The sequence below is a fragment of the Vipera berus genome, assembly GCF_964194415.1.
Source record: "Vipera berus genome assembly, chromosome: W".
NCBI classification, from domain to species: domain Eukaryota; kingdom Metazoa; phylum Chordata; class Lepidosauria; order Squamata; family Viperidae; genus Vipera; species Vipera berus.
The window spans coordinates 65,050,344-65,072,478 of record NC_138210.1 but is presented as its reverse complement, the minus strand read 5'-3'; the positions used below and the strand labels follow the sequence as shown (position 1 = coordinate 65,072,478).

General features: G+C 40.7%; 1 protein-coding gene and 1 long non-coding RNA gene across 2 annotated transcripts in view; both read right to left on the bottom strand.

The window, feature by feature from the left end:
- The window catches only part of LOC308676358 (uncharacterized protein), a gene marked incomplete at both ends in the record, with an annotated part of 13,981 nt that extends 9,193 nt beyond the window's left edge, over positions 1-4,788 (bottom strand). Inside the window, 2 exons of the mRNA XM_081342168.1 lie at positions 2,069-2,627; positions 3,922-4,788. Coding sequence (XP_081198294.1) covers positions 2,069-2,627; positions 3,922-4,788 — 1,426 coding nt within the window. The remainder of the gene's footprint in view (positions 1-2,068; positions 2,628-3,921) is intronic.
- A 2,810-nt stretch (positions 4,789-7,598) lies between these two features.
- Positions 7,599-15,253, bottom strand: LOC308676123. Its single transcript, XR_014028271.1, has 3 exons — positions 14,985-15,253; positions 13,623-13,650; positions 7,599-7,725 (listed from the first exon to the last, which is right to left on the bottom strand). It is a non-coding gene; the product is annotated as an uncharacterized lncRNA (long non-coding RNA).
- Positions 15,254-22,135: the final 6,882 nt, after the last annotated feature.

The following is a 22,135-nucleotide window of genomic DNA, read 5'->3' as shown; positions in this document are numbered from 1 at the left end:
CCTTTACATATATATATGTGTGTGTGTCATATGTCATATTATATATAGATTATAATATTGATAAGTGTTTGTCAACCTTGGCAACCTTAAAATGGGTATGGGTGGACTTCAACTCCCAGAATTCCCCAAAATGGCTGGCTGGGGAAGAATTCTGGGAGTTGAAGTCCACCCATCTTAAAGTTGCCAAGGTTGAAATATATTGTATGTATTGTACTATATTGTATTTCTATTCTATTCTATTCTATTCTATTCTATTCTATTCTATTCTATTCTATTCTATTCTATTCTATTCTATTCTATTCTATTCTATTCTCATATTGTATTATTTCTTTTTCAGAGAAACATTTTGAATACCATATAGCTATATCCCTGTGAGGTTTTAAAAGTACACTCACTTCCTTTGTAAACCCACATTTTAAGCTTTACTCTAAAATCAAACTGGTTTCCACATTTACACAATACAAAAAAAAATAAAGCTGGTTGTGAATATTTGCTGCCTAAGGCCTTTTTGCCCACATATCTGCTTGGCCATATCCTCAAAGCAACTGTATAACCCTTTTGAAAATATCCGTGATTTTTATTTTGCTAAGCAAAGTTATTAATGCAGACCACACTTTAAAAAGGGATGTCAAACCTTTCACTGAATAATGCTGAAATTTTACACGTTTTCCCTAACAGGAAAAAAACTTAGATCGGATAAACAAGTGGGTGGAATATGGTGAGTCAGAATTACCTGACAATGCTGTTTATTTATTAGCAATGTTGTGGTAAAAAAAAAATCTGTTGATTTCTCTAGGCTAAAATACAAGTAAAATAGGTTCTCTGTCAAAGAAAGCAACCCACTAAAGAATGAAGTAAGAAAAAGAAGCGAAAATGGGGATGATATAAGAAATGTAGATACTGCTTCCATAGAAAATGCAATAAAAAGGGTGATATAGAAAGGGTGGATAGAAAATATCTACAGAACCCTCACATTCTGGAAACAAACTGTTTCAATCCTTCCCTCAGGATGCCATTATGGGATGCCAAAATAACTAGACCTAAAGACAGTTTTTCCCCCTGTGCCATCATTCTGCTAAACACCTAATTCCCACATGACTGTCTTATGCCTAATGATATTTACCCATGTAATAGGACTGTATTCTCATCTTTCCTATTACCTTCTCCTATTGGTATCTTACGATTTATCACTTTGTTGTTTGTATCTTATGATTGTATTTTGTGATTTATGTGTTGTGATTCAGGGTCAGCCTGTAGGTTCGGCAGTTGGGTCGGAAGATTCAGAGGAGGAGGAGGGGGGTGTTGGAGAGCCTGCAGAGGATAGCCCTGAGGCTTCGCAGAGCCCTCAGCCAGGCCCCTCCCATCTGGTTACGACGCAGACCCAGCTGTGTGAGCCTGACAGCGTGGATGAAGATGACCCACAGCTGGCCCTGTTCAAGGACGCCCAACGCAGGAGGCAGGCAATCAGGAGTAAACAGAGGAAGGCAATGGGGCACCTCAGAAGGAGGCAGAGAGAAGCCACACCTTGAACTGTTTAAAAGGGGAATGTGTGGGAGGGCTGGTTTGCTGAAGGCAACTGTTTGAATAGCCCCTGTTTCATGGTTCGTGTCTTGTTTTGCTCTGTTTTATGTCAATAAATTTGGCAGGCTTAGTTCCAGCCTCTTGCCGTTTTGTAAAGGGGTTGACCCTGCCTTTTCTGCAGGGCTGGTAGTAGGCTGGTACAGAACATTATGATCTATGACTTATCACTTTGTTGATTGTATTTACACTGAAAGTTTATGCACTGGAGAGAAATTCCTTGTGTGTCCAATCATACCTGGCCAATAAAGAATATTCTATTCTGTTCTGTTCTGTTGTTCTTTTCTGTTCTATTCTATTCTTCTAGTCTAGTCTAGTCTATTATTTTACTATATTCTATTCTTCTGTTCTATTCTGTCCCGTCCCATCCCATCCCATCCTATCCTAGTCTAGTCTAGTCTAGTCTACCGTATTCTAGTCTAGTCTAGTCTAATCTAGGTAGTTTAGTCTAAAAAGAGAGTTTTTAATAAAGTAAGGCACATCTTCTCACCCCATAAGCAGATCTCTCTCCTTATCCTGATTTTTGTCTTGCCTGGCCTGAAGGCCTCACCCGTCAGGAAGTTGATAGCCAGTTTTTGTCCGTCCCACGGCACTAGTGCCTCTGTTTTCTTCTCGCTATATGCCTGCTCCAGATAGCGATTGGTTAGCATGTCAAAAGTAGACCATCCGGCATCAGACTTATGATACCAACGGATAGTCTCATACAGAAGCTTGGAATCTGTGTATTCAGCTTGAGCTTTTTGGATCTTTGCCACAAGAACTTCCTCTAACTTGTTGTAAATCTTCCCAGAAACATTTTCAACATCTTCTTGAGAACCACAAAGCCAAGCCACCTTTTCTCTTAGGCGATGGAAGACAACTGGATACCGAGGTGAGACAGCTTCGCAAAGGGCCTTCAGGCTGTCGTTACTGAAGGTTGATAGCTCGGCACTGCAGATGGTTTCTTTGTGGAATTTAGCGATAAAATCTGACAAATGCTGCTTGAGTGAAGTCACTTCGCTTCTGTTGCCCACTATATGGATCACAGCCTTGTGGTCCTCAGCTAAGTCCTGGGAAGGGAGGGGGAAAAAAGAACTTTTTTTTTAAAGAAAATCAACATCAAATAGGTTAGAAATGTGGATGTCAGTTTTAATATACATTGCACTTGTGTCAGAAGCACCAAGGCACTTCCAGGTTTTCAGGATTAACCATTGACATCACTATTGCCTGGGGGACGCCAAGTAAGAGGGCTCCTTTCGTGCCCCCTGCAGGAGCTGGAGCAAAGGATGGGAGCTGGCTCTACCCCACAGCAGCACTCAGGTCTTGAACTCAAGTTTGCTAACCTCCAACCCAGTGTTCTAATCACGTCAACCTCACTGCTCCTCAAGTTTTAATTCACGTTTCTAGAACTCAACATACCGGAATTATGCCCAATTCCATTTGGACAATTACTACAAAACCAATTTAAATAAAAAGTACTTCTAGTACTGAGGAAACATCTAATCAATCATTAATCAGGAAACTTAACATAGTGAATAGATGCCTCAAGTGGGGCTTGGATTTGACACAAGCTAGGTCCAGTTTTGGCATAGTTGTTAAGGCACTAGCTCAGGAACCAGAAGACTGGGAGTTCTAGTCCTGTCTTAGGTACAAAACCCGCTTGGTGACTTTAAGCCAGTCACTGCCTTAGGAAGCAGGCAAATCTCTTCTGATAATGTTGCCAAGAAAACAGCAGAATTTGGGAGTTGAAGTCCACCTGTCTTAAAGTTGCCAAGATTGAAAACTATTCTATTCTATTCTGTTCTGTTCTATTCTATTCTATTCTATGAAGTGGGAGACTGTGAGTTCTAAATGCCAAGAAAATTGCAGGAGCCAGTACAGGTGCCGGCACTGACGGGAATGCAGGCAGTCCTTAACTTGCAATCATTTTTTTTTAAGTGACCATTCAAAGTTACAATGGCACTAACAAAAACGTTACTTAGGACCTTTTTCCCCCCCACATTTACAACCGCTGCAACATTCCCATGGTCATGTGACCAAAATTCAATGTTTAGCAACTGGCTATAATGGTTGTCAGTGTCCTGGGGTCACGTGATCCCCTTCTATGACCTTCTGACAAGCAAAGTCAATGGGGACGCCAGATTCACTTAACAACCATGTTACTAACTAAATAAACTGCAGGGATTTCCTTAACAACAGTGGGAAGAAAGGTTGTAAAAATGGAGCACAACTCACTTAACAACTGTTGTTAAACAAAAGTTGTTAAACAAATTTTGGGCTCAGTTGCGAGGACTACCTATATACATTTGACCGAAGGACAGAGAAGAACAACTAGCTGTTGCCTTTAAAAACACCATCACTTACTTGCAATATTTCCCCTTTAGTACTGGCAGTTCCATTGCTAGGGCTGTGGCTCCCCAGAGTTTGCATCCTTACAATACAATTCTGGGTTTCTGCAATGTTCTTCAGCAGATCTGCCCCATCCTCAGAGAAGTAGATGCATAATGCTTTCTTCTTCAGAGGTATCATATCAAACATTAGAGAATCCAAATCTTTCTTGATCACAGGAAGGGCTTCCTTCACAAATTTCCGGAGTCCTTTCACTTGCAATAACAACCTACGATTGCTCGGCTTGAATTTGATGTTCACCTTGAGGTGTTCCCAATCCATAATATGAAGAAGACTTTCCCCACCAGCTAATACTAATTCAGATCTAGTCAGCATCATGCTTTCTTTCAAAGGGGAATTATCTCTTAAGTGCTCCTTAATATATTCTTCTACCTCAGCAGTCTGAGGAGAAGGACCAACCACAGTGACTTGGTTGGATGGAGTGAAATGAACAGCAACGTCTTTACGAGACTTTAATCTGTTCAACAACTGTTCCCACTCTGTCTCCTCAGTGACCCATTGCAACTCATCTGCAATCTCCACGGTCTTCTCACACACTTGTTCCATCAGGATCTTTTTAGCTTCTTTGAGTTCACCCAAGCTTAAACCACCAATTTGGACAACTTCAGAGATCTCCAAAACGGCCAGGATGTTCCTTTCTGGAAAAAAACCATTGTGAAAGAGCTTGCCCCATTGTGCCTTGACAAACTGAAACTGGAGTTCGGAGAGAGAGACCGGTAAAAATTGGAAACCACTAAAGAATTCCTCAAAGTGCCTTTTCAGTTCCACCAACTTCTGACGGGGACCTTTAAATATGATAGTTGCTGGATCTTTGGCCAACATTTCTGTGCTTACAAAAGGGTCTGTTGGAAATCTCTTCTGGAGCAAGCTTTCTTTTATAACAATATAAGGGATTGACTCATATTGAGCTTTGACTTCAATTATTTCAGATTGGTATTTCTCAATTCTTCTATGAACAGCTTCCAGAACATTCTCCACATCTTCTTGGAAACCACAAATCTGGAGTTCATCATCCTGCAACCAACGGATATCTACAGGAAAATTGTGGGATATGTTCCTAAGGAACTCATCAATGTTCATATTTTTAGAAGTGGCAATTGCTTCATGATGGATGGATTTTGTACAAAGCTTTGTGATGAAACCAACCACATTTTGCTTCAACAAGATCATAGGGTCCCTTTTGCCCATTATATATATTGCCTCTGAGAAGCCCATAGCAAATCTCTAAAAATAAAGAAAATTGGATGTTAAGGACACAGTAGTTCTTGATATGATCTAATGTTAAGTCATAAAATACGTGTGAAGCATTCTAAATTTATAGCTGAGAAACTAATTCTTCCCATCAGTATCTTTGATAATTTTCCATCTTGGCCTATTACTTTCTGATGCAGAAGTGTGAGTCAGCCATAAGGATTTTTATCTTACTTTCACATTTATCTGGTTATTAAATATATTGTGCAAGATTGACCATAATGTGTGTTCTCTGGTTCCTTGGAAGATCTGCATGAAGCAACTCCAGAGATGATCACCTGAATAGCTGAATTGAATATCCAGTTATGAATCCATAGCTGTAACACCTTAGAAGTTATGTATATAATTATGTGGATGGCGTGCATATTTACTTCTGTTCTGTCATGTTCTCATACATAAATAAATTTATTTAAGAGATGAAACATGAAGACCTTCTCCCACCTAACAGGGGACATCAGAAACATAACAGCTACATTATAAACAATAAAACTTGATTACATGCTTAATAGTCAATGAACACCAATCATGGGGCATATACCAAATTGTGAAGATAATTCACAATTTTAATAACCTGAAACATTATGTCAAAATCAGTATTTCCAGTTTCCAGCCAGCCAGATCCATGAGGACAACCTGAATACCCATCAATGGTAGGATCCAATGAGACTAGGACAGCTTGCATTCAGCTTTCAATGAAAAACCAGAAGTGGGCAGTAAAGTCAAAGGGAATCTAATGAACACTCATACAGCTAGACTAGAATGGATGCAAGATTGACACTGTAGCTGGGATAAAAGCTAAGCAACACACCACTTTCCTTAAGCTGTCCTGCATTAGATCAGTAAGGACAGCACTAATAATGCTCACATTATTAAGACAAAACCTGAATGCACAATGAAAGCCATCATAATTTACGCTAGTATAATTTTTTGCAAGCTCATGGGCAGACAATATAGCACAGAATTTTGATAAAATAACCTGTTTAGATTCCGCCCTTAAGAAGCAGAGCATCAGTGTTTTGACTATTTTTACACATAATGACCCATATTCCTAATTTAATCTTGTTTAGGATGAATTGAACCATCTTCCTTAGCATGTCACAAGCTTTTTCAAAAAGCAAATAGAAACCATAAAAAAATGGATTATACTTACCTCCTTTATGAGATCCTCATTATTTATGAAGCTGTTCCAACCGTCGGGCTTTTCAGTCTTCATCCCAACAATGCAGCCCAACTGCCAAGCCATGTTCTTGAGCAGACTAGCTCCAACTCCAGAGAAGTATTCACTAAGAACTCTTTTCCTTAGAGGTACTATATCAAATCCCAAAGAATCCAAGTCCCTCTTGATGGCTGGCAGGGCTTTTTTCACGTATTTTTGAAGACCGGTCACCTGCAGCACTAAAGGCTGACTGTTCACCTGGAATGCAACATTCATGCTGAGACGTTCCCAGCCCATTATATGAAGCAGATCCTTCCCAGCTAAAGCTAATTCTGGTCCAGTGAGTCTCACTTTTTCTTCCATAGGAGAATTCTCTCTCAAATATTCCTTAATAGAGTCTTCTGCTTGAAGGATCAGAGGACAGAAACCCACCAAGATCACCCAACCAGGTGCCACATGATGGATGGCTACTTCCTTATGGGTTCCCAGTCTTTGCAGCAGCTCCTTCCACTCTGAACACTCAGTAGCCCACTTCAAGTCTTCTGCAATGTCCAGAGTCCTTTCACACACTAGTTTCATGAGGATCTCTTTGGCTTCCTTCATTTTGCCCAAGTCTAGGCCAGCAATCTGGACAACCTGAGAGAACTCCAAAACAACCGGGATGCTCCTCTCTAGGAAGAAATGGTTGTAGAACACTTTGCCCCAATGTGCCTTGACAAATTGCAACTGGAAATTGGACAAAGGTATTGGTAGAATCTGGAAGCTGTCCAAGAGCTCCTTGAGACGCCTCTCTGCTTCCTTGACTCTCTGACAGGGTCCCCAGAATCTGATAGTTGCTGGAGTCTTAGCAATAATTTCAAGCTTTATCATAGGATTGGATGGGAGTATCTCCTGAAGGACAACATCTTTGGCAATAGTATACCAGGGCAATGGTTCAGCTGTGCACTCCCAGCTCACCAATTTCCTCTGAGATGCCTCCTGGGCAAGGCATTGTAAGAAGCAACAGACCTCATCCAACAGGCCTACAAGCCACATTTGGTCAAGGGTGTAGATCCTGAGGGATTCATATCTCTTCATAAGTCTTTGGTGGTCAATCAGGACTTCTAGAATCTCTCCCCGTGTCTCGCAATGCAGCACGTACTTCTTCCGCACAAACTCAAAGGCTTTTTCTAAGTCAAGCAGCTGCATAGACTGATTGATGGCCTGGAATATCAATAGTCTCCAATCAAAGTCTATCTGGATGTCATAGCCAGCCTTCTTCAGTTGAACTTCAAATTCACTGAAGGCACTTGAGTTCTCCTCAAGGTACTGGAGAAAAAGTGGTTCTTCCATGTGACATAATCCCACCGGCTCTGAAAGAAAGATGGATGTCATGAACATTAGGCCAGGTTGCTAGCATGATATGGTTTCTCAGTTTCCCTTTTGAAATACGTAAAGGAAAAAATGCCTTTACAGGAAATGGGAAGGGAGGAAAAACTAAAGTTTAGTTGTGGAGAATAAACTCAGTCTAAAGGTAAAGGTTCCCCCACACATGCATGCTAGTCGTTTCCAACTCTAGGGGCCGGTGCTCATCTCCGTTTCAAAGCCGAAGAGCCAGCGCTTGTCCAAGGAGGTCTCCGTGGTCATGTGGCCGGCATGACTGGATGCCAAAGGTGCCCAGAATGTTGTTACCTTCCCACCGTAGTGGTCCCTATTTTTCTACTTGCATTTTTACGTGCTTTCAAACTGCTAGGTTGGCAGAAGCTGGGACGAGTAACAGGCACTCACTCTGCTACGCAGCACTCAGTCTGGATTACTGTAATTCCACTATCTGTGGCCAAGATCATAGTCTTGTTATCCAACTATAAACTAAAAATACGTCTTCTCAATCCCATCTTCAAATCTAAAGCTAAGTTGTGGCTGTTTAATCAGGCTATCAAGTTCAATTCAGTTGGCTAAGTACAACTGGGACCAGAATTTCTTTTTGTTAAGTAAAGCAGTTAAGTGTGTCTTTGCACATTTTTATTATTATTTTTCCCCTGGTTAAGTATATCACTGGAGCTAAGTGGATCACACAGTCATTAAGCAAATCTGACCCCAGACATCCACTTCACGGTCTGTTTCTGTTGCTCCCCTCTGGGAGGAGGTTTTGAAGTATTTGTAGCAGGACTACCAGATTCTGAAACAGCTTTTGTTCCCTACGCCATCTGTCTTGTAAATTCGCAGGATTCTTTTTTCTCGCCATGTACACTGGAACTAGATTGTGTTATTTGTCTGGGTCATATACGTATATGTGTGTGTATGTGATTATATGCATATATTTTTTATTTTTTGGTCATGTTTATGCAGTGTGTATTGGAGATGGTTACCCTTTGAGAGCTGCATGCAAAGAAATCTTATTTTAATGTATGCTGATTAGTGTACATTTAAAGTGACAATAAAGTTTCTATTCTATTCTATTCTGTTCTGTTCCGTTCTGTTCCTATTCCATTTTATTTTCTATTCTATTTTCTATCCTATCCTTGTTGTTGTTGTTGTTGTTAGTTGCAAAGTCGTGTCCGACCCATCGCGACCCCATGGACAACATTCCTCCAGGCCTTCCTGTCCTCTACCATCTTCTGGAGTCCATTTAAGCTCACGCCTACTGCTTCAGTGACTCCATCCAGCCACCTCATTCTCTGCCGTCCCCTTCTTCTCTTGCCCTCCACCTTTCCCAGCATTAGGCTCTTCTCCAGTGAGTCCTTCCTTCTCATTAGGTGGCCAAAGTATTTGAGTTTTAGCTTTAGGATCTGGCCTTTTAAAGAGCAGTCAGGGTTGACCTGCTCTAGGACTCACCAGTTTGATCGCCTATCCTATCCTATTTTCTGCTTTTCCCCATTGATTTTGTCCGAAACCAGCTGGAAAGATCACAAATGACAATCACGTGAGCCCAGGATACTGCAACCGTCAGAAATACATGCAAAAATTTTTATCAGTGATTGTAGGGATAATGGTCATAAATGTGAGCACCAGTTGTAAGTCACTTTTTCAGTGCCACTGTAACTTCAAATAATCACTAAATGAATGGTTGTAAGTTTTCCTATCACAGCTCAGTTGCTGTGATGTGGGGGGGGGAGGGAAGCTCTTTTGCAAATCCCTTTTTTTGCCTGGTTTTTGAAGGTTTCAGAATAACAGAGTTGGAAGGGACTATCTGTACATCCAAATTGTTAAGCAAATCATATTCATTTCAAAACCAGGGACCATATTTTGTGGATAATCTATTGTGTCATTTGCAGAATTCTTTAGGGGGCTGCTAACCAGGCAGCATTCCTAAGATTTGTTTCAGATTTGTTTATTATGGCACTAGTTAGGGGGATCAGAAAATACTCTACAGATGATGTGGACAAACGTAAAAATAAACAGTGCATTTTTTTTCTTAGCCATCTCACTTGGGGAGAAGTCAGCATAAGTAAGAACAAGCCACTGATAAGCCAACATTTGTCTCAATGGGCATTTACCTCATCGTAGGGGAAATAAATTATGAGGGGTCCTGGATACTCTATGAGGTTGGCTGTTTTCTTGCAGATATTTCATTATCCAAAACTAGGTAACATCATCAGTGCTAAATTATTATTTAAGTAAATTATTTTTGCTTCTTTGATATACCAAACAACATATTTCACATTTAATGTATCTGTTATAAATGAATCATATATTTCACAGTTCAGGTAATTGAAGTGAGTATGTGAGTGACTAAGTGGTGATTTAAAGCCCCCCCCCCCAAAAAAAAGCCTCAGGGGAGGGGGGGAGAGAAAAATAATAGCAAAATGCATAAACCTGAGAGAAAACAAGAACTGAGGACAGGAATTTATTACAGTAATAGACATGCAAGAGAGTTTTACACTGTATCTTATTAGAAATAAGGAAAGGTCCCTTCCAACTCTGTTATTCTGAAACCTTCAAAAACCAGGAAAAAAATAAATTTGCAAGAGTTTTTTTTCCTATCACAGCAACAGAGCTAAGAACTAGTGTGCCTATGCTGCCCTCTAGTGGTTAGCTTTGTTAATAATTTATTATTTGCTGCAAAGGTAAAGGTTCCCCCGCACATGCGTGCTAGTCGTTTCCGACTCTAGGGGCCGGTGCTCATCTCCGTTTCAAAGCCGAAGAGCCAGCGCTTGTCTGAGGACGTCTCCGTGGTCATGTGGCCGGCATGACTAGACACCAAGGGCGCATGGAACGCTGTTACCTTCTCACCGTAGTGGTCCCTATTTTTCTACTTGCATTTTTACGTGCTTTCGAACTGCTAGGTTGGCAGAAGCTGGGACAAGTAACAGGCGCTCAACTCTGCTACGCGGCACTCGGGATTCGACCCGCCAAACTGCCGACCTTCTGATCAACAAGCTCAGCGTCCTAACCCACTGAGCCACCGCGTCCCTTTTATAATTTGCTGTATACGTAGCTTATTTTATTTATTTGTCAAATTTATTTGCCCTCTTCTCTCTCTCCAGGCAGCTTGCAATAACAAAAAAGGGAGAAAAATGAAAGGAGTGTGAACAGGACTGAAGTAACATAATAGAACAATAAAAATAAACAATGACAACCACAACTGGCACCATAATTTATTTTGCTAAACAAGGTGGCAGTTAAATTAGCCGTGACAAATTTTATAACCAGGGCTGTTAAGCGAATCAGTGTGGTTGTTAAGTGAATCGCTCAGCTGTTAAACAAATCTGTCTTGTCCCATTGACTTTGTTTGCTGAAAGCCAACTGGGAAGGTTACAAACGGCAGTTATGTGACCTCAGCACATAATTTAATTCTGATGAAACTCCTGCAAGTTTGGACTCGGGGAAGAAAACCATACTTGAAGTTCAGTTCGGCTAGTCTCATGGGCCAGGTGTTCCTCGTGCCTGCTGTATTTCTGTTCTATTTGCAGAATAGCAATAGCACTTAAGACTTATATACCGCTTCACAGTGCTTTTACAGTCTTCTCTAAGCAGTTTACAGAGTCAGCCTGTTGCCCCCAACAATCCAGGTCCTCATTTTACCGACCTGAGAAGGATGGAAAGCTGAGTCAATTTTGAGCTGCTCAGGATCGAACTCCTGGCTGTGAGCAGAGTCAGCCTGCAATGCTGCATTCCAACTACTGTGCCATCACGACCAGTGGTGGGATTCAAATATGTGAACAACCAGTTCTCTGTGTGGATGCTGCTTCTGGAAGTCCATGCTGGGCCCGAGCAACAAAAAAATTAGCTATCGGTTCTGCTGAAGTGGTGCAAACTAGCTGAATCCCACCGCTGACCATGACGCAGTAAATAATTAATAAAATCAATCCATCAGCTTACATCCTGCTGTGCCTTTTCCTCTTCTACATTATACCGAGAAGGAAACAATTCTGTGTACTTTGGGCAGCATCCAGCTACTTTCCTGCTCGTCTCCAAAGGCTGCAAAGTTGTAAAACCTGATTCTGTTTCAGATTCTTCTTACTTATGAAGATGAAATGTACATTAACTAAGTGTGGATATGGCATTTCCAAAATAAAGAAAAGACAACCACCAAAAGCTAAGTAATACTGAGATGAGCAACATGCTTACTTATCACTTTTTCCCCCCAAAAAACCTGTAATTTTGGATGAGACAAAAGATCTAGCAAATCCTGCTTTGAAAGTTTACAAGGACAGAGTCTTCTCAGTGGTGGCACCTCTTGCTGACTTCTTTTTCACTAAAGACCTTACATCCGGGGAAAAAGCCTGAGGATAGCATTGGCTGATGCTTCCCCCTTTGCATTTGCATCTTTCTCTCTCTCAGTCTCCTTTCTATCTTTCAAAAGACATATCCATAATTTCTGATTAAAAAGAAAACTTGCTCATTGCTTATTGAAGATGTCCCCCTGAATGGAGACGAAACGTTTGCAGCCAAATCGCCAAGCTAGGAGATCAAACTAACAGCCCAGCTACCAACCCGAACTACTAATATTCAAACACATCTGAAAGACCTTACTGGTTCCCCTTTTTCAGAGAAATTCTGATACCTTCCACTTTCCACTTTTTCTTTTCCCAAGCTTGGTTTATTTCCTGCTTGAAATTTTTATCTTGATCGGAATCTTTTATCTAGCTCTGATTTAGTATTCTGTTTTTATTATTCTCTTGTATTCTGTTGAAATCCATGTTTAATCTTTATATATATATATATATATATATATATATATATATATATATATATATATATATATATATGTTAAATGTTTGTTAAGCATCTTATTTCCTGTTTCAGCCTAGCCCAGGGGTAGGCAACCTCGGCTCTTTTATGACTCATGGACTTCAACTCCCAGAATTGAAGTTGAAGTTGAAGTCCATGAGTCATAAAAGAGCCGAGGTTGCCTACCCATGGCCTAGCCCAAGGCCAACTACAGGCAGTAGCCACAGCAGTGGCAGCTCATATTTGTGTAAATTTTTTGGCTTGCTAACACATATATTTAACACATATCTTCCTTGCTTTTCAGCTAACAGAGAGAGAGAGAGAGAGAGAGAACCTGTGGCCTAGGGGTTAAAACAACTGCTTAAGATGCAGTTGGCCCAGGTTCAAATCTCAGAAGGGAATGGCTGACTGATGAGAACAAATAAGTTTGAAATGATCATATCGGTATCCCTTTATTCTTTGTTAGCAAGCCAAAACGTTTACATATATATTGCAAACCGGCATTGGCATCTGTCTCTGTCAAAATACAGAGGAAAGTCTTTTAATAGAGATTTATCTCCAAATAAATTTTGAAGATTTTTCAAGTGACATTAGAAATCAAACTGGAATTAATATATAGATGGAATTTAAACTGTCTTTAACTCTTTAGCTGGATCCACACGCTCTTAATTAGTTTAAATATACCGGCTGTATTCACACCACATACTAATTTGATTAATTTTAATCTTGGTTATTTTTAGCATGTTTTGCTATCTACCCTGTTCAGTTTGTTCATAACTCAGTATATATATATATTATAAACCCAGAAAATGAGTTGAGATAATAATCAGGTTAAGCATGTTGTGTATATTATTTAAATCACTCCACATTTTTTTGATACTTGGAGAACTAAAGAATATCTTTGTCCATTGCATGACATTTCCTTAGCATATAACGATAACCATCATGTAGCCCAATTGAAACTGGGTTTGTACAGGACATCTGCAAGCCACATAAGTCAAACTAATGCACTGTGTGTGTGGAGTAATAACAACCACATTTCCAGACATCTGTGTTGTGTTTCATTGATACAGCAGTGAGACTTGCAGGGTCTTACCTGCAGCAAAACAGACAGAATCTTCTACCTGTTAAGACAAAAAGACATTAAATGAAAAATAAAGATATCCCAGTGCTGGCATATTTACATTCTTGTCTATTTAAAAACAGAATCACTTATTTATTAAACTTATATGCCACCCTTCTCGCAGTACAGAGTGACTGACAACCAGAAATTAAGCATCCTATTGCCTATTTTAATTTCTACATGCCTTTGTGTTGTTCAGGTTGTAGCGTTCGGTCACAAAGCTCAAAAGAAATGCATCTATTCCAGAATTATGGTGGTACACCCAGAAAAACATTGTAACCTGTGCATTAAATATGCAGGAAATCAATATTGTATTCTTACAATTTTCCTAATCCTTTGCAATCCCAGATCTATGGACTTGTGGAGAATTCTGAGTTTTGAAATCCAGGCATCTAAAGTGTGCAAAGGTTTGGAAAATCTGATCTGGGTAGCATTTCCTTCTTCATCTGAAAATCCACATGGATATAAATGTAGTCCTCAACTTACAACTGAGCCCAAAATTTCTGTTGCTAAGCAGGACTCTTGTTAAGTGAGTTTTTGCCCCATTTTACGTCCTTCCTCACCACAGTTCTTAAGTGAATTGCTGCAGTTATTAAGTTAGTAACACAGTGCCAACACTGCTAACATCAGATGTTCTTGCTTTCACAACATATGGAGATGCAGCCTTTTCCTTTCTTATGCTTTACTCTTAGAATTAGATGATACTGGGGGGAGGAGGAGGACTGTGATAGACATAACAATATTATAATTGTGTGTGAACGCAGGGCTTTTGAAATAAGAGATGATAAGAAATGGCGGGTTGGAGAACTGGAGGGAAAGCCTGCATTTCAAACTAATTGGAGAATGTGGTTTACGACTCTTCATTAGAGGAAGGAATTGTGCTTTGATACTATGTGCTCAAGGGAGGTGAATTCAGATTTTGGCTTCAACCATGTACGTGCCGATGCTATGCTTCTCGAATAAAGATTCTTTAAGGTAAACAATGCCTCAAAGTTCTTTGAAGAGTTTCATCTGTCGGAACCACGACACACAGTTGTTAAGTGAATCTGGCTTCCCCATTGACTTTGCTTGTCAGAAGGTTACAAAAGGTGATCACATGACCTAGGGTTCACTGCAGCCATCATAAATATGAGTCAGTTGCCAAGCATCTGAATTTCGATCATGTGATGCTACAATGGTTGCAAGTGAGAAAAATGGTCGTAAGTATGTAACTTTGAATGGTCACTAAATAAACTGTTGTAAGTCAAGAACTACCTGTACACACACACACACACACACACACACACACACACACACACACACATTCCAGAACCATTTGATGCCCATGATGGTTACCGGACATGGCAGAATCCATCCTGGAAGGGGCCTGATTTGCACCAGCTTCATCCAAGTATTGGGAAAGTTTTTCAAGAACCGATTAACTTCCTCCAACAAGATAAGGAGCCATTCCCACATCACAACTTGACCTGCATCTACTGGCTGGAGGATGGGAAACACAATGGATTCCAGGAAGGACCCATAGGAGGTGCTGAGACAGCTCCAAACCATGTTTCGAATAGCCTGCTGGGAAAGCAACATACATAGGACGATTGGAAAAATTAGGCCAAGGATTTTGCCAAAGTTGCTAAGTGAATCGATGCAGCCATTAAGCAAATCCAGCGTCACTCATTGACTTTATTAGAAGCCAACTCGGAAGATCACAAATGACAATCACATGACCCCAGGATGCTGAAACCATTGTAAATACATGCCAGTTGCCAAGCACCTGAATTCTTATCAAATAGTCATGGGGATGCTTTGAGGACCAGTTGTAAGTCACTTTTTTCAGTGCTGTTATACCTTTGGTCACTAAACAAATGTCTGTAAGTCAAGGACTCCCTGTATTTGTATTGGTTTGAAATGATATTAACCGTGCAAAAAAAAAGTGCTTGACAGTCCTTTATTATTCTAACCCACAGCAAAGAACAACACCCAGAAATTTTGTTGATTCATCTGCAGATAGTTAATGGCATCCGCATGGCTTAATGGGTCAAAAAAAATGTTAGTTTAATCTACTGAAACATGAACATCAAATTCTGACTCATCCAAGTACAAAATCCACACATCTGCATACAGTTAGTGTCCCAGACAGAAATTGGGATGCTCAAAGGATGGTTTCTGTAATTCCAATACAGAACACTGGATTATGCATAATGCAAACGGTATAGTACACAGTGCCAACGTCTGCATAGTTAGTCCCAGACAGAAATTAAGATGCTCAAAGGATGGTTTCGATTGGATTAGATCCAGTACAGTACACTGGATTGTACACAACGCACATGGTACAGTACACAGTGTCCACATCTGCAGTTAGTCCCAGACAGAAATTAGAATGCTCAAAGTATGGTTTTGACTGGATTAGTTCCAGTACACAATGGACTGTACACAATGCACACAAAACAGTACACAGTGCATGCATCTGCATACCGCTAGGCCAAGACAGAAATTAGGATGGTCAAAGAATGGTTTTGACTGGATTAGTTCCCTCCTGTCAACCTAACTAGTAGTGTTATTATGAGGACAGTATAGGAAAATGGCTACATATGACAACATAGGAGGAAAATCTCTTGAAAGAATTCATAAAGAATGAAAAATGAGGTCCTTGTTGCTCTCTGAGCTTGCAGACATTTCTTTACCCAACTAGGTAACATCATCAGTACTAGCACCGAACATCATCAGACCTAGCTGGGTAATGAAACGTCTGCAAGAAAACCACCAAGCTCAGAGAGCACCAAAACCCCACAGTTCAAACCCCAAGTTATAAATAATCTATCAGTAGAATGAAAAGTAGACGACAAATATATAAAACCTCCCCAGGTCTGGAAAGCTTGAGTAGAACATCAGAAGAAAAATGAAAACTAGAAAGCTCACTATCAAAGATCAGTAGCTTGTAGTTATTTTATTAAGAGTTAAAGTGCGATAGAATTTAATATCTTATTGTTGTTTGCATATTTTAGATTATGTTTGTTTGTATTTTTATACCCTGTATTTAGCTCTGGGAAGTCGGGGAGGGGGGAGGGGAGGGGAGGGGAGAGTTGGGGAGGTTTGGGGAGAGGGGAGGGGGAGGGGAGGGGTTTTGTATTCAAAAATGTACTGTAAAACTTTTCAATAAAAAAAAGAAATATCTGAGGAAGGAAGGAAGGAAGGAAGGAAGGAAGGAAGGAAGGAAGGAAGGAAGGAAGGAAGGAAGGAAGGAAGGAAGGAAGGAAGGAAGGAAGGAAGGAAGGAAGGAAGGAAGGAAGGAACACACAGAGAGAAGACAGATATTGGGCATCAGCATGATAGCTTCTGTCTTGTTTACCTTATGAGCTTCTTTAGATGTCCGCTGCAAGTCATCAAACCTTACTAGGTATACCATTCTGCAGCCAAGCTCTGGAAAGGCTGAACCTGCCACCAAAAGAATATCACCTGGACACAGGTCATGGCATTGGGGGACAGTCTCCAGAGCCTTCTGGGTAATGGCGCGGACTCCTGATCCCCAGTCCAGCCCATCAGGATCCAGAACCAGGGGCAGAACCGCCACATCTGCCTGTCCACAAAGAAAAAAGGCTTTAGCTCAATTGGATATTCACAGTAAAAGATGCACAAAGAGAAAAGACTGTACCTTATCTCCAAGACCACCCCCTTCTTTAAAAGCAGGTGCTCAGGAGCCCAATCTCTGACTTATCATGGGTGTTTTATGCTTTTCGCTTGTGGTAAGTCACCAGAATCATGATGTGACATATTAATTTAACAGTCAACATCTGCTTTTCAGCTCAGGGCTCTCACACAGAGGAAGGTTTGGGTCTTCTCTTGCCAGTTGCAACACCTCCAAAGTATGTTCTCCTCCATCATGTTAATGCAGAGGATGTACAAAATTATGGAAACTGAAGCTCGGTATGTTTTAAAAGTACGGTAGCTGCTTTTTTCCCCAATTCAAAAAAATTAAAGGTTTGGGGAGCCCAACTTGGAACAGCATCTGGGAAGACGTTCCGTAATATTGACCAGCCTAACACTCCCATTTATGAGGCAGTTAGTAATTAGTTATGAACTGTTTCATAAATGGGGACCATTAAGTTGGTCAGGATTAAGAAACTTCTTCCCAGATGCAGTTCCAAGTTGGGCCTCCAAGCTTTTTAAAAAAAAAAATCGGGGGAAAAAAGGTCATTCAGTAACTAATTCAACTATTAAAAGCATATCACAGCACCTTTTGGTTGTGGTTTGATTAACTGTTGTTGCACAACATATGAGAATCATAAGCTATTTTTTTTCTTTGAGTGGTGTCAAACCATTACCCAGTCATCACCGTGGCAACCAAAAAGCTATTTACCTCACTTTTATCCTGCCACAATGATTGTGGAATGACTATTAAGAAGCTGTAAATCTCTAATGAGGAAACGTCTGTAGAGCATTATTCATCTACTTCAAATCATCTGAAAAAAATCCTGGTCTCCCACTTGTCTAATCCTGTATTTATCTACTTATTTATTTACGTATTACGCATATTTCTGTGCTGTCACGATCAAAACTAGCATCAGGAGATCCCAGTGAACCTGTCAAAAACAATGCAAGTTTGTTCAAATAAAACCTAGTGAAACTTTTTTTTTACAATTACAGCAAACACACACCCTTTTTACATGTCCATGTTATTTTTCCATTTCTCTTCCTGTCCCTGCCCAATAAGTACAGGCAGTCCTCAATTTATGACCACAACTGAGCTCCAAATTTCCACTGCTATGCAAGACCATTGTTAAGCGAGTCTTGCCCTATATTACGACCTTTCTTGCCACAATTGTTAAGTGAATTACTGCTGTGCTTGAGTTAGTAACATGGTTATTAAGTGAATCTGGCTTCCCCATTGACTTTGTTTGTCAGAAGATCACGAAAGGAGATCACATGACCCCGGGATACTACAACTGTCATAAATACGAGCCAGTTGCCAAGCCTCTAAATTTTTGTCACGTGATGCAGCAATAGTCATAAGTGTGAAAAGGGGTCATAAATCACTTTTTCCAGTGTCTTAACTTCAAAAGGGCCTTAAACAAATGGTTGTAAGTCAACCTGTAACTGTAACTGATTTTTTTTTAAAACAACAACAACAACAGATACTTACTTTTTTCTTTTCATCAGGACTGATCGCTACCTCAATCTTGGTGGACTCTAAAGACAATAGCATGTTTCTTAAATTCTCTGAGTCATCTTTTCCAGAAGACCAGTGCTTCTGACATTCCTTGTAGAATAGCATAGCGGCATGTCCGTCTTCAGAGACCAGGTGAAGGCTTTTCAAGGGACCGACAGGATGTTTTTTCCTAAAGGCCTCCATTCCTAGAACTATTACCTCAGCTTCAGTTGCAGAGATTGTACTACCTGATGAGTAGGTTACAACTACAGACTGGAATCCTTTCCGCGAGGCGGCCTCCAAGGCCAGTTTCACCATCCCAGCTGCTAGAGCAGCTGTTGGTGGACATGAAAAGTGAATGTCCAAGTTTGTATAAAGAGACCCTTCTGGGCTCCACACCCTCTGAGAAAACACGGCATTTCCACTGTCCAGACCACTTTTGGTGCCGATCCTCACCACGGCATCTGCCCTGATGTGAGAAGTTTCTCCTTCCCAAAGGAAAAGATGGGATCCCTTCTGAAGTTGGAAGAAGCCAACAGCTTTAAGGAGTGGAGCATCCATCCGGTTGACTTGAACCTGGGAGCCTACCAAAATAAGCAATTTGCTGATCGTTTCTTTGGCTCTCAGAACCACCTCTGGGGAGCCAGTGAAAGAGATGACTGGCGAATTGCTTTGGTGGGCTGCTGAAACCTTAACTTCCCAAAGGGATGGAGAGAGGATTCCCAGAAGCTGTTTCCACAACCTTTGCTCTGGAAGAGTAATGAACAGAAGCTCTGTTGTTTCAGGAGTTTTCTTGATTGAATTTCCATATCTAAGCCTGCTTGGCTCTTTTTCATCAGAGACCTCCTGAAGTTCACCTCTTCGAACTGGACTTGATGGCCCCATCTTGAATTCTTCATTCATCCTGGCCTTCCGCAGCACCTTAGCAGCTGCTACAACCCTTTTTTTCTTAGATAGTCCTCTTGCTAAAATTACTCAAATAACAATTCACAGCTTACTTGGCCTGAGAAAGCAGCGCTCAACTCTTTTCACATCTGCCCAGTTGATTTCCTGAAAGAGAATAACAGGCTAGGAATAGTCTTTAAGGGAAAGACACAAAGATTTAGCAAAACCCACATCAAAACTTTTACTTGGCCCGCGACATACAGGTAGTCCTCGACTTATGACTGCAATTGAGCCCAAATTTTCTGTTGCTAAACAAGACAGTTGTTAAGCAAGTTTTGCCCCATTTTACAATCTTTCTTGCCACAGTTGTTAAGTGAATCACTGCAGTTGTTAAGTTAGTAATACAATTAAGTGAATTTGGCCTCCCCATCCACTTTGCTTGTCAGAAGTTTGGAAAGGTGATCACATGACCCCTGGCACTGCAACTGTCATAAATATGAGTCAATTGCTAAGTATATGGATTTTAATCATGTGACCATGGGAATGCTAGAAAGGTCATACGTGTGAAAAACGGTCATAAGTCACTTTTTTTCCAACACTGTTATAAGTTCAAGCAAATTGTTGTAAATTAAGGACTATCTGATAGCAGATAGTTTGCTAGTGGATAGTCCTACCTATTTCCCAGTCACAGAAAGCCAGATGTTGCTTCTGTTAGGAAGAAAAATAAAATAGGTGATAATTGCAAGGCCCGGTCAGAAAGATCTTCCCTTGGTTGGCAGAATGGAGTGTGCTGATTTTGTTCTTACAGGTAGGAAGAAGAAAGAGTCTGCTGCATAAAGCAAGGATGCACAACTTCTATCATCTCAAGGAGAGCCCCAGATCTTGTGAGGCCAAAGAACCATCTTTTTGGGATGTAAAGCATTTGAAGAGTGCAAAACCTCTATCAGCTCAAGGACAGCCCCAGGTTTTGTGAGGAACATCAATGTCAACTCTTTAAACAAGGCTGGGAGCCAGAGAACCATATTTTTGGGGTGTAAAGCAGTTGAAGGACAAAATGGATTCTTGAAGCATCAGCAAAGTATAAAGATCCATTTTTTCCCTTAAAAAAAGATTCAAGGTGCTGGTGATGACCTATAAAACCCTTAATGGCTTGGGTCTGGGATATCTGAGGAAACACCTGCTGCCGGCATCAAGTTCCCTTCGTCCAGTGTGCTCCCACAGGGAGGGCCTTCTCAGGGTGCTGCCGGTTAAAGATTGCCGGCGGGTAACACCCAGGGGGAGGGCCTTCTCTGTGGGTGCGCCTGCCCTCTGGAACCAGCTGCCCGCGGAGCTTAGGACCGCCCCCGACCTTAGTTCATTTCGCCGGGACCTGAAGACCTGGCACTTTGAGCTCTCCGGCCCAGGCTGAGAGTTTTTAATTGAGGTTTTTATATTTTTTTCAGGGATTAAATTTAATTCTTTTTCATTGTTTTTAATTTTTGTATCAATGTTTTAAGTACCCTGTAAACTGCCCTGAGTCCTTCGGGAAAGGGCGGTATATAAATCCAATAAAATAAAATAAATAAATAAATAAAATCCCCCAATGCACTAAAAGAACTGAAAACGCTGGCTGCTCTGGAAAGATCTGGAAACCACTAAAAGGATGGTTATGCTTTCAAATCCCCCCCCCCCGCTCCAAACTTACAGGATGTTGAAGGCCATGCTTAAATAAAGTCAGTGATGGCATGTATTTCTGGAAAATATGTGCATAAGAGCGGCACATTTACTGTTTTTCAATAGCCTCTTCCTCCATTCCAATTTTAGGAGCTACAAGAAAGCTGGATCAAACTAGATTTGTAGATTTCATCCAACAGCCTGCTATCACCCTCTTGATTCAAACAACTCTGGTCCATTCATCAGGTTTTCCCAACTGGATATCTACCAAATATATCTGACTACAGTTGCCGTGGTTCCTAGGTGACAGCCTGACGTATAATTTGGCTTTAAAGAATTGGATTTACATCTAATCTAGGAAAGTTTTCCTAGATGAATTCCAATTTGTCATCTTTCCCTATCCCTTTTCAGATTGCATAGATCTGTTTTATTGTTCACTTGCCTGGTCCTATCTTGACTGTTTGATTTTATTATCTTGTCCAATTTTATCTTCAAAATAACCCTGTGAAGTATGCTAGGGGAAAAAAGCAGCAGAGCAACCACGATTATCTTATTGTTGCATTGAAATTCACACATCAGAAATCTCTTGACTCCAGACTCACATTTTACCCACTGCATCCTATGAATTCAGTTCATCTATCGTCCCAAGGCAGGTCTTGTGAAAACATTGTACAAGCAGTCCTTGACTTACAACCAAAAGCTCTAAGTAAGCCACGGTTGTTAAGTAAATATCTGCAGTTAAGTGAATCACGTGTTTAAGTCAATCAAACTTCCCCCATTGTGACTTTACTTGTTGGAAGGTTGCAAATGG